This window comes from Macaca thibetana, chromosome 11 (genome assembly GCF_024542745.1).
Source record: "Macaca thibetana thibetana isolate TM-01 chromosome 11, ASM2454274v1, whole genome shotgun sequence".
Taxonomy (NCBI): Eukaryota; Metazoa; Chordata; class Mammalia; order Primates; family Cercopithecidae; genus Macaca; species Macaca thibetana.
This window is the reverse complement of record NC_065588.1, coordinates 6,070,531-6,085,911: the sequence shown is the minus strand read 5'-3', so window position 1 is coordinate 6,085,911 and position 15,381 is coordinate 6,070,531. Positions and strand designations below refer to the sequence as shown.

Sequence of the window (15,381 nt, the reverse complement as noted above, 5' to 3'; positions counted from 1 at the left end):
TGTCCTTATCCTGTCCAGTGTGTTTGTTGCTTATACAGATGAAGACCTAAAGCACAGGCGTGTACAATTTGCAGTGATGCAAATCTTGAAGGGAGAGCAGATAGATCAGGGGGCAGTCCAAGCAACTAAAAGAAAATCATATAATTGGAGAAACTTGTTTATACTCATGAAATTGATCAGAAATAAATAGAAGTCCCATAAGGGAGGGAGATGTGGCTTGAGAACAATTTATGTAAAGGAGGTCTTAGAATGTTGGCAGTAGAGAGAACTAGAGGGATCATTTATTTCAAGCCCCTCATTTTATAGACATTACTAGGCTCCTACAATGTGCCAGGCACTTTGCCCTTACTATTTTGTGAAATCCTCAGACTGATCCTATAAGGTAGGGTATCCCACCTTCCAGAAGAGGAAACAGGTCTAGAGGATCCAAGTTGACTTGGCTGAGATGTGGAAGGCCCTAATGGATGATAAGAATAATCAGTATGACTTGGATTGATTGATCTGTCCGTCCGTCCGTCCGTCCATCCATCCATCCATCCATCCATCCATCCATCCATCCCCATGTTATCTCTGTCCCCATTATCATCACTTAACCTAAAACAGTAGAAGTCTGCATGAATAGGAATGTAGTGTCCCACTCACAGGTAGTAAGAGTAACCTTGCTGAACTCTGCATGGATATGTCTCTTTCTGGCCTTCAGTGTGTGATCCGGAGAGCTGTGACCTGCCCCCAGTGCCTCGCTGTGAAGGTGGCCTCCAGCCCACACTGACCAACCCTGGCGAGTGCAGACCCAACTTCACCTGCGGTAAGGCCTCTGTGGATGAGGAGGGGTGGTATGGCCTCTCTCCTGGCGTGAGGGAGGTCATCCTCTTTCTCAGGGACCTTTTCCAAGATGATGTCGTTTCCTGTTTTCTACCTGGCTGAATCTGGGTTGGGAGTGCATCTAGAGCAGAGGGGTTAGGGTCACACCTGCACAGGATCCTTCCGGCTGCTGAAGGATACCAGGTGTGGGCACAGCCACAGGCACCTCCTTGGGTTTATGAAGAAGCAGCTGGGGCTGAGAGGAGGAGGCCTCTGAATCTGATCTTTATTTGTGCCCATCCTCCTGTATGTCATTGAGGGGAGGGAATGACTTCCCCTCATCATTGGATCTTATTGCCAAACAAATTTATAGTTTTTTTTCCTCTCTGAAGGAGTATATATGTAATCACTATATACTATAATTTAAACATAGTGTTGGACTAAAATAAGACACGACAAGAAACTGAACTCTTTGTTTACCTACCGAGAGTACCCACTCTAACTCCACTGGTGTTCTTGTCTGCTGATGTGGACTCTCCTCTGACTTCTAGATGTGAGACTTCAGGGGTGGGAGGAGAGCACATTGTGTTTGAAGGGAGCTAGAAACAGGCAAAGGACACAGGGACAGGATTTGGTCTTTTAAAAGCGACACTGTGGCTTTGACAAGATTGCTGGCATTCTTTCATTCCACACTGATTGCTGGCGGGCCTAAAACTGTAGGGTATTGTTCTAGGTACTGAGGTGGGGATAGGGTCACAAAAACTCCTGGCATAGAACAGTGCTTAGCCAGGGCATGGTGCACCCAGGCCTATTGGCCTTAGAGATTCTACATCTGACACCTCTGAGAATCAAGGAACCCGCCCCTTCCAGACGTACATGGGAAAGCGATAGAGCAGGGATGGAGCAGCCTTCACTTCTCCTCCATTAGAGTTCCTAGCTTCACATTTCCCTTTCTGATTAATGTTCATATTTTTCTGCAGATGGACTGCTTTTTTGGTAACATTGAATAGCTCCCAGCCCGTGAGCTTGGCCCTCACACATTTCTGACTTAATCTTCTGAGTCTGAAGCTCCCTGGCACCCTATAGCATAGCTGAATACTTACGAACCCTGGCTGGGTACATTGCTCAGCGTGGCCTTGTCCTACCCTCAGCCTGCAGGAAGGAGGAGTGCAAAAGGGTGTCGCCGCCCTCCTGCCCCCCGCACCGTTTGCCCACCCTTCGGAAGACCCAGTGCTGTGATGAGTATGAGTGTGCCTGCAACTGTGTCAACTCCACAGTGAGCTGTCCCCTTGGGTACTTGGCCTCAACCGCCACCAATGACTGTGGCTGCACCACAACCACCTGCCTTCCCGACAAGGTAAGGGCTGCTCAGTTCTGGCTGGTACGACGGCCAAATATGTGCTCCTTATGGAAGGTTTATATCCTACCCAGCCTTCCCCTCCTGCCCAAACTAAGTGCTACAAGGCTTGGTGGGTGGGCAGTCAGCATTCCAGCTCAGCCTGAAGTGGAAATTGACTTAGGAGGCATTTCTTGTGAGCCTCCTATGTACTAAGCATGGCTAGATGCTGAGGTTACAAACAATGTGTAAGACATGGTCTTTACCGAGCTTATTTTTAGGTTAGCTAAGGAAATAATGTGATTGCATGGATTATTGAGAGATCAGTTAATAGTTATGTGTACGTGTGTATATATATAAATATATACTTATTTATTTGTTGAGATGAGGTCTTGCTGTGTTGCCTAGGTTGGTCTTGGACTCCTGGGCTCAAGTGATCCTCCCACCTCTGCCTCTTGAGTAGCTGAGATTACAAGTGCACTCCACCACACCTTTATTGTTGTCAGTTTATCCATCTATCCACCCATCCATTCATCCATCCATCTACCCGCCCAATAGTTACTAAGCAACTACCACACTCTAATAGAATTGGTACTGTGTTAGGTGCTATGGGAGAGATGTTAAGATGAAGTTTCTATGTATGCTCTTGTTAGTATATATGACAATAGTCTATAAACTGAATATAATAGTGTCAACAAATGGTACAGATTTTCAGTGCAAAGAGCAGTCTTATAGGTGAAAGAGCCACCAAGATGAGCTATTGTTAAAGATTTAATTGATAGGGTGTGGAAGTGAAGGGCGCGAAAGTGGCAGAGAATTGAAATGAGCCAGAACTGCAGCACGAAGACCTGAGCATAGTCACAGCTGCTGCATTGAGGGGAGTCCTGACATGAGTGACAGAGAAGCCACAGTCATCTCTCCTTGGAGCCTGTTAGGGCTGGAACAGATCTTTATTTGTCTGGAATGCTTAAGACCTCTGTTCCCCTCTGGATGCTCTTCCAGCTCAGGGATTCTAAGCACGTAGTTTCTGGAGAAGCGGCAACAAGTCTAGGAGGCTACGGTTGCTGCTGCTGCTTTCTTATGTCTCTGTTCTCCTTCTCATCTTCCTGCCCACCCCTCCTGCCTACCCCTCCTGCCTACCCCTCCTGCCTACCCCTCCTGCCTTGCCATTTTTCTATTAATGTTTCTTATGTGTTTTTAATCTATAGTAATGCCACTCCCTGTTTTATGCCTTTGATTTGTTGGGGAAGCTGGGTCATTTGTCCTGTTGAATGTCATGAATTTTGGATTTGACTAGCAGCTACCTCATGGTATTGCATAATGTGTTCCTCTATCCCCCGTATTTCCAGGGGACTAGAAGTTAGACCCAGGGGATTCATTACATTCAAGGTCAATGCATTAGGGAGGCTAGAGGCACATAATGTCTGTCTGCCTTCCTGCCTTCCCTGCCTTCCCTGCCTTCCCTGCCTTCCCTGCCTTCCCTGCCTTCCCTGCCTTCCCTGCCTTCCCCCTGCCTTCCCTGCCTTCCCTGCCTTCCCTGCCTTCCCTGCCTTCCCTGCCTTCCCTGCCTTCCCTGCCTTCCCTGCCTTCCCTGCCTTCCCTGCCTTCCCTGCCTTCCCTGCCTTCCCTGCCTTCCCTGCCTTCCCTGCCTTCCCTGCCTTCCCTGCCTTCCCTCTCTTCCCCCCTCCCTTCCCTTCCCCCCTCCCTTCCCTTCCCCCCTCCCTTCCTTCCCCCCTCCCTTCCTTCCCCCCTCCCTTCCTTCCCCCCTCCCTTCCTTCCCCCCTCCCTTCCTTCCCCCCTCCCTTCCTTCCCCCCTCCCTTGGAGTCTCACTCTGTCACCAGGTTGGAGTGCAGTGGCGCAATCTTGGCTGATTGCAACCTCCTCCTCCCTGGTTCAAGCGATTCTCCTGCCTTAGCCTTCTGAGTAGCTGGGATTACAGGCACACACCACCACGCCCAGCTAATTTTTGTTTTATTAGTAGAGATGGGGTTTCACCATGTTGGCCAGGACGGTCTCGATCTCCTGACCTTGTGATCCATCCTCCTCCTCGACCTCCCAAAGTGTTGGGATCACAGGCATGAGCCCCACCGTACCTGGCCTAGCTTCCCACTTTCAAAGATGGGACTGATTATGTGTTCAGATGAAGTCAACCTATTTCTGCATTGTAAAGTTTATCCCGTCAACAGTTTAGTTTATCGTTTTAATATTTATAGGTGTTGTCTGAGATTTAGTATGTCATTAGGAGTTTCAGAATTGTGACTTCTCACTTCTATCATACTGATTGCATTTATTAACTGGAATTCTCCCATAAGAAAGAACTTTCTCCCAGCTGTTTTCAGTTACCCTGAAATAAAATTACATTAGACAAAGCAGAATAAAAGCAGAATAAGGGCTTGATTTTTTCCTTTCCAGTTTTCAGAGCCATTAGTTGATACCCCAGCAACTGTCAAGGACAGCCAAAGAGGCTCCCCCCCCATCATTATGAATTCATGGATGCTTATGTATTTGGTGTGTGTTGATTCATTGTAAACTTTATTTTTTTGATACTAAAATTGCCCTCCCTGGGGTAAATGGGGGCTCCTTGAAGTCAGCTTTGGAGCCTGTTGGCATGGCCTCATGAGTCTTTTGTAGTTTTCTTGCTTTCTGAAACAATAAGGCATGCCAGGCTCACCCTGGGCATTTCCTGTCCTAGTCCTTGGATCTGCCATTTTGACAAAAGTCCCTCTACTTTTTAGTACAAGTGGTATTTAGACACAAAATCTGGGTGCCAAGAATATTTATGGCTCCTGGGTTGCCATTGCCTTCAGACCTTTTTGGTGAACAGAGCTTAGAAATACATGTTTTTAAGAGAGGATAAAAACTAAGTTTGTAGTGGTATTTCTGATTCAGATTTAATTATGGGACTTTACTTCTTTGATTTTTTGGTTGTATCACTTCTAAGTTGAAAATTCTGGTTTCCTAATATAATTAACTACTTATTTGCTTTATCTTGCAATATACCTGTAATAGTTTCAAAACTAACCTGTAAACCTAGCACTTTGGGAGGCCGAGGTGGGCCAATTACCTGAGGTTGGGAGTTCAAGACCAGCCTGGCCAATATGGTGAAACCCCATCTCTACTAAAAAATACAAAAAATTAGTTGAGTGTGGTGGTGTGCGCCTGTATTTCCAGCTACTTGGGAGGCTGAGGCAGGAGAATTGCTCGAACCCAGGAGGCAGCGTTTGCAGTGAGCCGAGATGGTACCATTGCACTCTAGCCTGAGCTACAGAGTGAGACTTTGTCATAAATAAATAAATAAAATTTCCTTTCAGTTCTTCTTATCCTAAAAAAAAAAAAAAAAAACTCATTGGGAGATACATAGTGTAAATACTAGGGTTTGAAGTCATTTGAAATAATTATTGTAATTATTATATATATATAATATATAATTTTATATAAATATTTTATACAAAATAAATTATATAATTATATATAAAATAATTATATAATATATATTATATAATTGTATACTATATATAATAAATATATAATTATATACTATATATAATATAGAAATTATGTATAATATATAATTATACATAACAGACTCCTGGGAATATGTCTTGTTTTATAATTTGGGCTTTAAAATAATTTAAATATTTTACACCATAGTAATTTTAAATTTTAAAAGAAATAAAAAGCAATCCCTAAAAAATGGAAAACAAATTGAAATAGCTCATTAACTAGATATCAAGTAGGTGGCACATTATTATTATTATAATTATGTTATATAAATAATATATAACTATATAAAAATATGTAATATATAATATAATCAATAAACTATATAATTATATTATATTTATATGTATTATATATTATATATAACAATATATAATATATATTTTATGTATAATATGTAATAATTAAATAATATATAACTAAATATATAATTATTATAATTATATATAATAATTATTATTATAACAAGACATATTCCCAGGAGTCTTACTCTATCTCTGTTTTCTCTACCTTATTCCTTCCTCCACCCTATAATTTATATACATGAATTCTATAATATATAGTATATAATATATAGCGTATGTTATGTTATATATAATATATGTAATATAGTATATATTATATTTGTAATATGTATTATATGTAATATATAATACATCTATGTAATATATAATGTATAGTATGTATTATATATGTAGTATATATATATCTGCCTGTTTCAGCCTCCCAAAGTGCTGGGATTACAGGCATCAGCCAGCCACCGTGTCCAGCCTTTATAATTTTTATTAGTTTTCTTTTTGAAAATATGAATTTTATACATGTTTCTTCCCATTTCTTATAGAAAAGTATATTATGAATTATATTTTAAATTGTTCTTTCTCATTTAACAATATTTGATGGAGATTATTCTGTATCAGTGTCTAGAGATATGCCTTATTCTTTCTTATAGCTGCATAGTACTCCATTACATGGCAGCACCGTAGTTTTTTTCCAACAAGTCCCCTGTTGGTGGACATTTGGGTCACTTCAGCCTTTTGCTATTACTAATTGCAGTAACAAACAGCCATATGCATCTGTCATTTTGTGGACTTGGCAGTGTGTCTTTGGGATGGATTCCTAGAAGTGAGATTCTGAGTCAAATGGTAAATACACATTTACTTTTGCTAAGTATTGCTAAACAATTCTTCTCCATAGGGATGGTAACATTTTCCTGCAGGCCTTTTAATAGAACAAGGGGTCTCATTCAATAAGTTCATTTTACAGAAGCTAGAAGACTGAGAAGATATATGATAGTGCTTTTAAAATGTTTGAAGTGCTATTATGGCATTCACAGGATGGAGACCTATTTTGCATAGCTTTGGAGGGCATACTTGGGATTAATTTCAAAACTGACATTAAGTCCCCTGATCAAACAGCTTCCTTAGCTCCTCATTCCAAGAAAAGGATGTCCGAGCATTGTCTGTGGCGTGCGTCCCAGACTTGCCACGTTTCCCTTTCAACCAGCCTTTTTCATCTGTTTTCCCACATCTCTGCCAGAGCCTATGGTTCTTCCAAATGGGATCCCTTGTCTCTCAAACATATCCCCTGCTCTGTGTCCTAGAGTCTTTGCTTTCTATGTTCCTAGTCATCTGTGGGTAAAGGGACACACGTTCATAGCCCCTGCGCAACTTGCTTGTAAGTAGGCAGAGGGCTAGAGAGGATGGGCTCCAAGTCCAAGGACATTACTGGGTCTGGGAATGTGGGTACAGCTTCTCGGTGACATAGGAAGGAGTGAAGTGCAGTTAAGGCAGGAAGAAGTGAGACCAAGGCAGAGCCAGTGTGTTGTATTCAAGTCTGTGGACCATGAAGGCCTCACGAGGGGCCACCCCTCAGAGACTGGGGATGGCTTTTCTAAGGCTGGCAGGCAGGGAAAGGAAGAGGATGAAATCTGTTTTATAAGCAGTCCTGCATATGGGCAGAGACCACATTTGGTTTTATATATTGCCACATTCTCAGCACCTAGAGTGGCTTCCGTGTAGTAGGTGCTAACTCACTGTTTGTTTCAATGAACGAAATGAGTTCACTCACGAAAACTTACGTCTACAGGTGTGTGTCCACCGAAGCACCATCTACCCGGTGGGCCAGTTCTGGGAAGAGGGCTGTGATGTGTGCACCTGCACCGACATGGAGGATGCTGTGATGGGCCTCCGCGTGGTCCAGTGCTCCCAGAAGCCCTGTGAAGACAGCTGTCGGTCGGTGAGTGGGACAGAGGGGCTGGGCATGCCTGGAGCCATCAGGGCAGGAAAGTAGAGGAGGGCATCTTAGGAAGGGCAAGAAAGGTTTTTTTTTTTTTTTTTTTGGGATAAGAGGCTTGCTGCGTCGCCCAGGCTGTAGTGCAGTGGCACAATCTCGGATCACTGCAAGCTCTGCCTCCCGGGTTCACGAGGAAGGGCAAGAAAGGTTCTTTAGTGACCTCTGGTTCAAGGCTAGGGGTGTGGGAGAGCGGAGGGGGTTAGGGCTGGATAAGAAGAAAAAGCATGAGCAAAGGATTTCTGTGTCATCCTTCTGCAGTTCAGGCCTTAGCTAATGGTCACGTCTGTTGTATGGCCTTAAGTCTAAAGGACTGGTGGAGTAGGTTTGAGCAGAGATGTGGGGAGGACTAAATGCTTAGAAAAGAGGACTTGATTTCCTTTTTCTTCCACCCTCATATATCACCTTCGCCTGTCCCTAGAACAAACATATGCTCTGAATTTTCTAGGATTGTCCTGGTTTCAGTGTACTCTGGTGTTTCCACGTAGACTGTTGATTTTCAGGCCGTGTTTATAATTTGAGGTACGGAAAACATCCCTGTTCTCCAAATCCAGTTTGTGGCGGCTGCCCCTGAGGCTCCTGTGTGTGCTGGGGTGCCCTATTCTTGCATGTTTAGGACTGATCAGACCCTGAAAAGGGAGCACCAGTCTGCAGAGAGGATTGTAGGACAAATTCTGCTTGCTGGTTTAATGCGCTTATTACTACATTATTATCAGCAGATAATGATATTAAGAGAAGAGGTGTCAGGGCGGACAAGCACATACATCTCATGATTGCTTTTGCAAATGTCAACGGCAGTGAAGACAGAGCTCCTGAAGGTGTTTTCGAGGTGAATGGTTTGATGGCAGAGGAGAGCCTGAGGACAGATCGCGAAACCCAGGCCCTTCACCTGCTGTTCTGCCTGCATTTGGGTACTGAGAGTGAGTGGAGTTGCTCAGTACCTTTTGAGAGAGGATGATGCTGTGGTATCCAGATGTTCCTTTGGGAAACACTAAGCTTTAGAAACCCTTTGGTTTTCATCTCCTCTCACAGGCCACCTGAGGCCAGGAAAATAACTTGCTGTCAAATAAAGAGAAGTGCTGTTTACAGGTCATTTTTAGGATATTGACACCCACTATATTTCGTGTTTCAGTGGGGAGTTTTGCTTGCAAAGAATAGAACCCATTCAGACTAACTACAATAAGAGGGGATTTGTAGAAAAGATACAGGAGGATCTCAGACAGGAAGTGTAGGATTTGTAGAAAAGATACAGGAGGATCTCAGACAGGAAGTGTAGGATTTGTAGAAAAGATACAGGAGGATCTCAGACAGGAAGTGTAGGATTTGTAGAAAAGATACAGGAGGATCTCAGACAGGAAGTGTAGGATTTGTAGAAAAGATGCAGGAGGATCTCAGACAGGAAGTGTAGGATTTGTAGAAAAGATACAGGAGGATCTCAGACAGGAAGTGTAGGATTTGTAGAAAAGATACAGGAGGATCTCAGACAGGAAGTGTAGGATTTGTAGAAAAGATACAGGAGGATCTCAGACAGGAAGTGTAGGATTTGTAGAAAAGATACAGGAGGATCTCAGACAGGAAGTGTAGGATTTGTAGAAAAGATGCAGGAGGATCTCAGACAGGAAGTGTAGGATTTGTAGAAAAGATGCAGGAGGATCTCAGACAGGAAGTGTAGGATTTGTAGAAAAGATACAGGAGGATCTCAGACAGGAAGTGTAGGATTTGTAGAAAAGATACAGGAGGATCTCAGACAGGAAGTGTAGGATTTGTAGGTGGGCACCATGGTCCTACAGCATGTGTCTCCATTTGTCCTAAGAGCCGGTATTTGTGTCCATCTGCTCCAGCTCCTCCCTGCAGGCCAGCTTCCTCTGTGCAGAAGTTTTGCTTTCTCATACATTTTGTTTGCACACAGCTTTATCAAATCTCACTTCAACTCCACACAGCTTTTCAGATCCATGGTTCATCCTTTTCCAATCTGACTTAGTCGGTCTTTGTGTTTCATGGATCAGCTTCTCAAGAGGAAAGTTTGACAGGCCCAGCTCAGCCCTTGGATCGGGTCCACTGTCCAGTTCATGCTCTGGTCCAGTCAACTATTGGGGGAGCTGCAGGTCCTGGGGTATAATCCTGGCTGTGTAGAAAAGCTGGGGACAACTTCAAAAAGAAGATGAGTAGGGAGGTCAGGGCAGGAGTGGAAGAGGAAACGTGTCTAGAACTCTTGACCATGTGATTGCTCTAGGGAATACCAGTGCCCTGTCTTAGAGGCTGAATGTTCACATCTTCTGGGGAGGAGAAGGGAGCATCGTGGTTTAAAATCTCAGGGGACGTGGGAGGCTAGGCTTGGATCTGTACTGTGTTGAGTGAGGTGGGAGCTTAAGTAAGTTACAGATGGTCTCAGACTTCATTCTGCAAAGAGGGTAGTATTGTTAGCGTTGTTAGCTCTGGTCTGATCTCAGAGGCACTTGGGCTCATATCTCCCAGTCCATGTGTTGTCTGGGTTGTGACAGAAAAGAAAGGACAACACTACCATCGTCACCCTGAAGCCACAGTGTGCAGAAACACACTTTGCCCAAGCTCCTCTGTAGTTCTCTGCTCTTCGTGTCAGAGGAGTGGCGGCAGGTAAGCGGGGGCGTTGGCGGCTTCTCAGGAATGTTCCAGGTGGTCCTCAGGCGATGGCCTTGCTTCCGTGTCCATAGTGAGAGGAGGCCTCCGCCTCTCTACAAGCCTTTGAGGGGATTTTCCATGAAGGCTGATGGCCATCTGACTCCTCACCCGTAGGCTCCTGAATCAGGCTCAGTCGAGGTGTAGGAACTGTGTTCTGAGAAACCGAAGGAAGTCCGTTTGATTTTATTCACTCTGTGATACTCCTCAGGAGGAAGAAGAGGGAGGGATGTTCTTCCCAGTAATCAGACGGGGAAACAGGACCACCCCAGGGAACGGGGTTGGCCGCAGCCCCTGTAGCTCACAGGAAGCCTGTGGACACTGGAGGGTCCTGACCTGAGCCCAGAGCCCGTCCTGTTAGGCTGGTTCAATCCACAACTGCAGCGTTGCCAAAGGGTCAGTCTGATCCAGGAGGAGCTCTTCAAACCGTGCTCCTCAGATCACCTCAGAGGGGACAAGTGACCAGAGCTTGGCATCTGCCACCTGCATTTCAGTTACTGCAATTGTGCTTAAAGGATCGTGCTGCTAGATAAATTCATAATTTATTGTTCAGTGCGTATGTTTCCAGGGTGGGTGGCTAATAGACCTACTTAGTTCCATTCTTAATTGGGAAACCAATGAAAACAGGATGGAGAAGAGAGCCAGGAGAAGGGCCTGGGATGTGTATTTTGATACAAGATATCAAACGTAGAGATAAGCGAGGGAATTTGTCGGAGGAAGGGAAAAGAAAGAATTTGAATAATACAGGCTGGACCCTGGTTATGCAGCCGGGAAACAGGGTAGCTGTGGGGTATGGAGGGGAATCTTAGATGGAAATTTGGAGGCATGGCTAAAAGTGTCTGGGTGTGAGAAGCTAGCGGGGCTGTGGGAACAGGCATCTGGCCCGGGAGCCATCCATAATATTGACACTCTTTGCTCATGGTGAGAGGCAACAGGAAACGACAATAATATGCGGATCTCGATCACTCAGCCTTCTAGAGAGGCGCGCGAGAATGACAGCAGATCCCTAAAGGTATTAATTACTGTCTTCTGTGTTCTTTGAGTCTGTGTTTCTGGCTCCCTGAGACCTTGTTTTCTTCTTTAATGGCATTTTGTATGTTCTGCTGTATCGTGGAAGGTGTGTACACAGATTGAGTCATCCTAATTTGTTGTCTTCTCCGTAGTACCTAGTACATCGTAGGTGCACAGTAAATGACTTGAATCTTGGCTGATAAAAGCCTGGAGACAGCTCGCTGCACAGTGCTGGGAGGTGGGCAGGGATTGTTAGTAGGTCTCGTGGAGACTGGGTGGGGTTGAGCCAAGTCTTAAGAGTGTTGAGCCCTTCCAGAGAGAGAGGCACATGTGTTGTGCATCTTCAGATTCTGCCCTGCTTGGGAGTGTGCTTGGGGAGCACAGCAGGCTGCCATCCACACCCATCCCACACCTGTCCCACACCTGTCCAGAACAGCTGTGGTTACTCTTTCTTTCTTAAGGGCATAGCTCCAAGATGGAGCATAGTCCTGGATTCTTTGTTCTTGGCTCCTGGGACAAACACACTGTCGTCACTTTGACTATTCTTTGTATAGACTTTTCAGAGGAGGGTTTCAGTCTATTTTCATCATGCTTTAGCCAGATTGGAGGACCTTCTAGAGGCAAAATGGGCTGACAGACTCCCAGGATGCTGTTCTCCCTGGCATGCTTTCTGGGGAAGGTTTGTCTGTTGCTCTCTCATCTCACTTTTCTTTTGTAAAGAACACCATACCCTATAAATTACTAGGTAAATGTCAAGTTTGTAACCTTTTGGGGAAGCCCAAATCACATTGGTGAGCAGTATTGGGATCAAGTGTTCGACTTGTATGGGAGGGTAGCCCTGCGAGAGCAGAGACTGGATCCCAGTCATCCTGAGTGTTCCCCCCCGTCAGTGAGGGGCCCTAGAGTTGGCCATGATGGTAGCAGCTGCTGCTAAGTGAACTCTGAGCTGTCTTTAATACTCCCACAGACTGGATCATGGCCTCTCTCAAAGTGGGATCTTTCAGGAAACAGAATTATATCTGCAGCGGATGTTAAGACTTTGTTTAGTGACCTAGTAGTTGCTGCTGCTTGGCATGACCCTGAGCCTGGTTGACAACAAAGGCGAAAACGCCCAGACCAGCGATCACTCAGCAGAACCCCAGGGCTCAGTACGCAGGAGGCGTAGGTAAGAACCCCTATGTCTTTGCTGCTCAACTGTCCTTGCTCTGTTTTTTCTGCTTTTCCAGGGCTTCACTTACGTTCCGCGTGAAGGCGAGTGCTGTGGAAGGTGCCTGCCGTCTGCCTGTGAAGTGGTGACCGGCTCACCACGGGGGGACTCCCAGTCTTCCTGGAAGAGCGTAGGTCCAGGCCCCCGGGACAGGGAGGAGGGCAGACCGGGGCCGCTCCAGGGACCAGTGTTGACCTTAGTTTCATCTCATTCCCTGCCCTTTGCTTTCCCCACTGGGCGTTTCACCCGGCTGTTGGTGTTACCCAGATGCCAGCTGGGATGACCTGCCCCTTAGGAACTAGTTAAGACTGCCTCAGGCTTCCCATTTTGTAGATGTTGGGAGAAAAGCCCAGGGCCGTCTCGGGGGTATTCATGCTCTCATTCACCTGTGAATCTGAGGTGCTGTGGCTGAGCGGCTGGCGCTGGGAGGGCCTCATCACCCCTCCGAAGTGCCACAGGCTGCAAGTACTGTTCTGGACCACACTGACCCAGGCAGCGTCCCCAGACCTTTTCACTGGTTTCTACTGAAAGCTCCGTGGTGGTCTTAGGGAGGTGGAAAACTTCACAACCCGGAAAAGGAACAGCATTTCCCACAGTCCCTCGGCTATTCCTGCAGGTCTGGCTGGGGCATCTTGCCAGCCCCCCATCGCCCCACTCTCGTCCTCTCCTGGCTGGCCCAACCCTGCCAGTCCCTTCTTGTAACACAGAGCAGTTCAGCTGTCCCCTGTGTGCTGCCAGGTGCTCTCAGACTCTGATGCTCATCAAGCCATTTTCTTAAAAACAGAGGATTTTAGTCCAGATGCTAGGAGAATCACAGTTCTTTCAGTCTGGTCAGAAGGATAAGGTGGGTAGTAGCCAAGTCCTGGCAGTCGTGGGAGCTGGTGCTGGGAGGAGGTGAGCTGCCCATATGGGCCTTCCCTCTGTCTCCCTCAGTAAGACCAATGCGCTTCCCTTAGAGAGGAAGGCCAAGGGTCTGCTATCTTGTCCTGAGCCTTCCCCATCTCCTACCCAGGCCCATTACCTTTCTCCTCCCCAGTGATAACAGAATGACTCACTGGGCTTTTTCAGGCGAGTTTCCACCTCCCCCTCCAGTCTGAGTTGCCTATGTGTTCCCTTCCCTGTGTTCTCCCCTCCCCACCTTTTAGTGCTTCTGCTCCCATGTGCCCTGGATAGAGGCAGGTTTTATTCCTCTTTCCCAGGGTCAAGGTACAGCTCAGATCAGAGGCTGCCCCATCCTGGAGGGGCGGAGAGCCGATCCCTTTGTGCTCATTACTCCTGCCCCTTTCCCCATCTCTCGTTTCCCTTCAAGGCCCACCCCACCCTGCCCCTCATCGGTATTTGCAAAACATAAGGTGACCTGGGCTTCTCTCCTCTACCTCAAGTCTCCATCCTAACTAAAAAACTTGGGTGATGGCAGTGGTTTTGCTGCTGAACCATGTCGGGGGTCAGCGGGGGTGGTGGCAATGGGTGCTCTTAGTGAGCTGGTGGCCATGGCTCGGTGAGTGAGTAATCAGAGGAGGGAGAGGTCTAGAGGGTGGAATCAGGCCTGCAGGGAGTCAGGAGTGGGAGGTGAAGAGAATGGCTGCAAGTGTTTGGCATTTTCTACACTTCATCTGGAAGGAGAAGAAACAAGCAGGCACCAGAAGAAGTAGGTCAGGGCCTGAGATGGCGGCAGAGGGCACCTGGTTACATACCTGGGTGCTGGCTGACACAGGGCACTCGCGGTGACATTTTCCGGGGAAGATCCTCCTGGTGACTTTTCTGAACCATGGTCATGGGTCCTTTCAGTGCTTTTGGCCCATGGTGACAACCCTTGAGATCAGGCTACCTGTGTGCAGCCCCGGACTCTTCATGGACAGATTGCAGGGCTGTTGGGGTCCCAGGCCAGCCTTCTCAGGCTTCTGCCAGCTCCCTGTCTCCCCCTACCGTGGGAAGTAGCACCAGGCTGGGAAATGGGTTGGGCTTCCCCGCTGCACCTTCCTCTGATGGCCCACACTGTTGCTTCTCGGCCAGAGTGTCTGAGCTCAGCTCAAACCAGTGCTGAGGAAGGGAGGGTGAGTCCCCTGGCTTCTCCAAGGTGCTTGCCTGGGTGCCTCAGTCAGGTGATGTTGACCCAGACTATTTGAGTGGCACTCACTGAGATGAGCCCCACTCATCCCCTCCATGGGCCCTACCCTGTGGTGGGGACTTACAGGTTAAGCCAAGCCTCACGTCTAGAGTCCAAACCAACTCCCTGAGAGAAGAGCATCTTCCCATTGGGACCCTGGGCTCTAGCCCTGCCCCAGTTTGTTGGACTAATTCTGGTGCCCTTCAGGTCGGCTCCCACTGGGCCTCCCCGGAGAACCCCTGCCTCATCAACGAGTGTGTCCGAGTGAAGGAGGAGGTCTTTGTACAACAAAGGAACGTCTCCTGCCCCCAGCTGGAGGTCCCTGTCTGCCCCTCGGGCTTTCAGCTGAGCTGTAAGACCTCAGCGTGCTGCCCGAGCTGTCGCTGTGGTAAGTCGTGCAGGCTGGGGCTGTGTTGGGCTGGACTGGGCCCCATCTTTAAGCCTCTCTTTCCACCTTTGGCTCCTGAATTCTT

General features: G+C 46.8%; 1 protein-coding gene across 2 annotated transcripts in view; it reads left to right on the top strand.

The window, feature by feature from the left end:
• VWF (von Willebrand factor) overlaps positions 1-15,381 on the top strand; it is a 186,831-nt gene that overhangs the window by 151,044 nt on the left and 20,406 nt on the right. For both annotated transcript variants that reach the window (XM_050747383.1, XM_050747385.1), the window contains exons 41-45: positions 701-805; positions 1,953-2,158; positions 7,725-7,874; positions 12,821-12,931; positions 15,116-15,296. In XM_050747383.1, the coding sequence (XP_050603340.1) occupies positions 701-805; positions 1,953-2,158; positions 7,725-7,874; positions 12,821-12,931; positions 15,116-15,296 (753 nt within the window). The remainder of the gene's footprint in view (positions 1-700; positions 806-1,952; positions 2,159-7,724; positions 7,875-12,820; positions 12,932-15,115; positions 15,297-15,381) is intronic.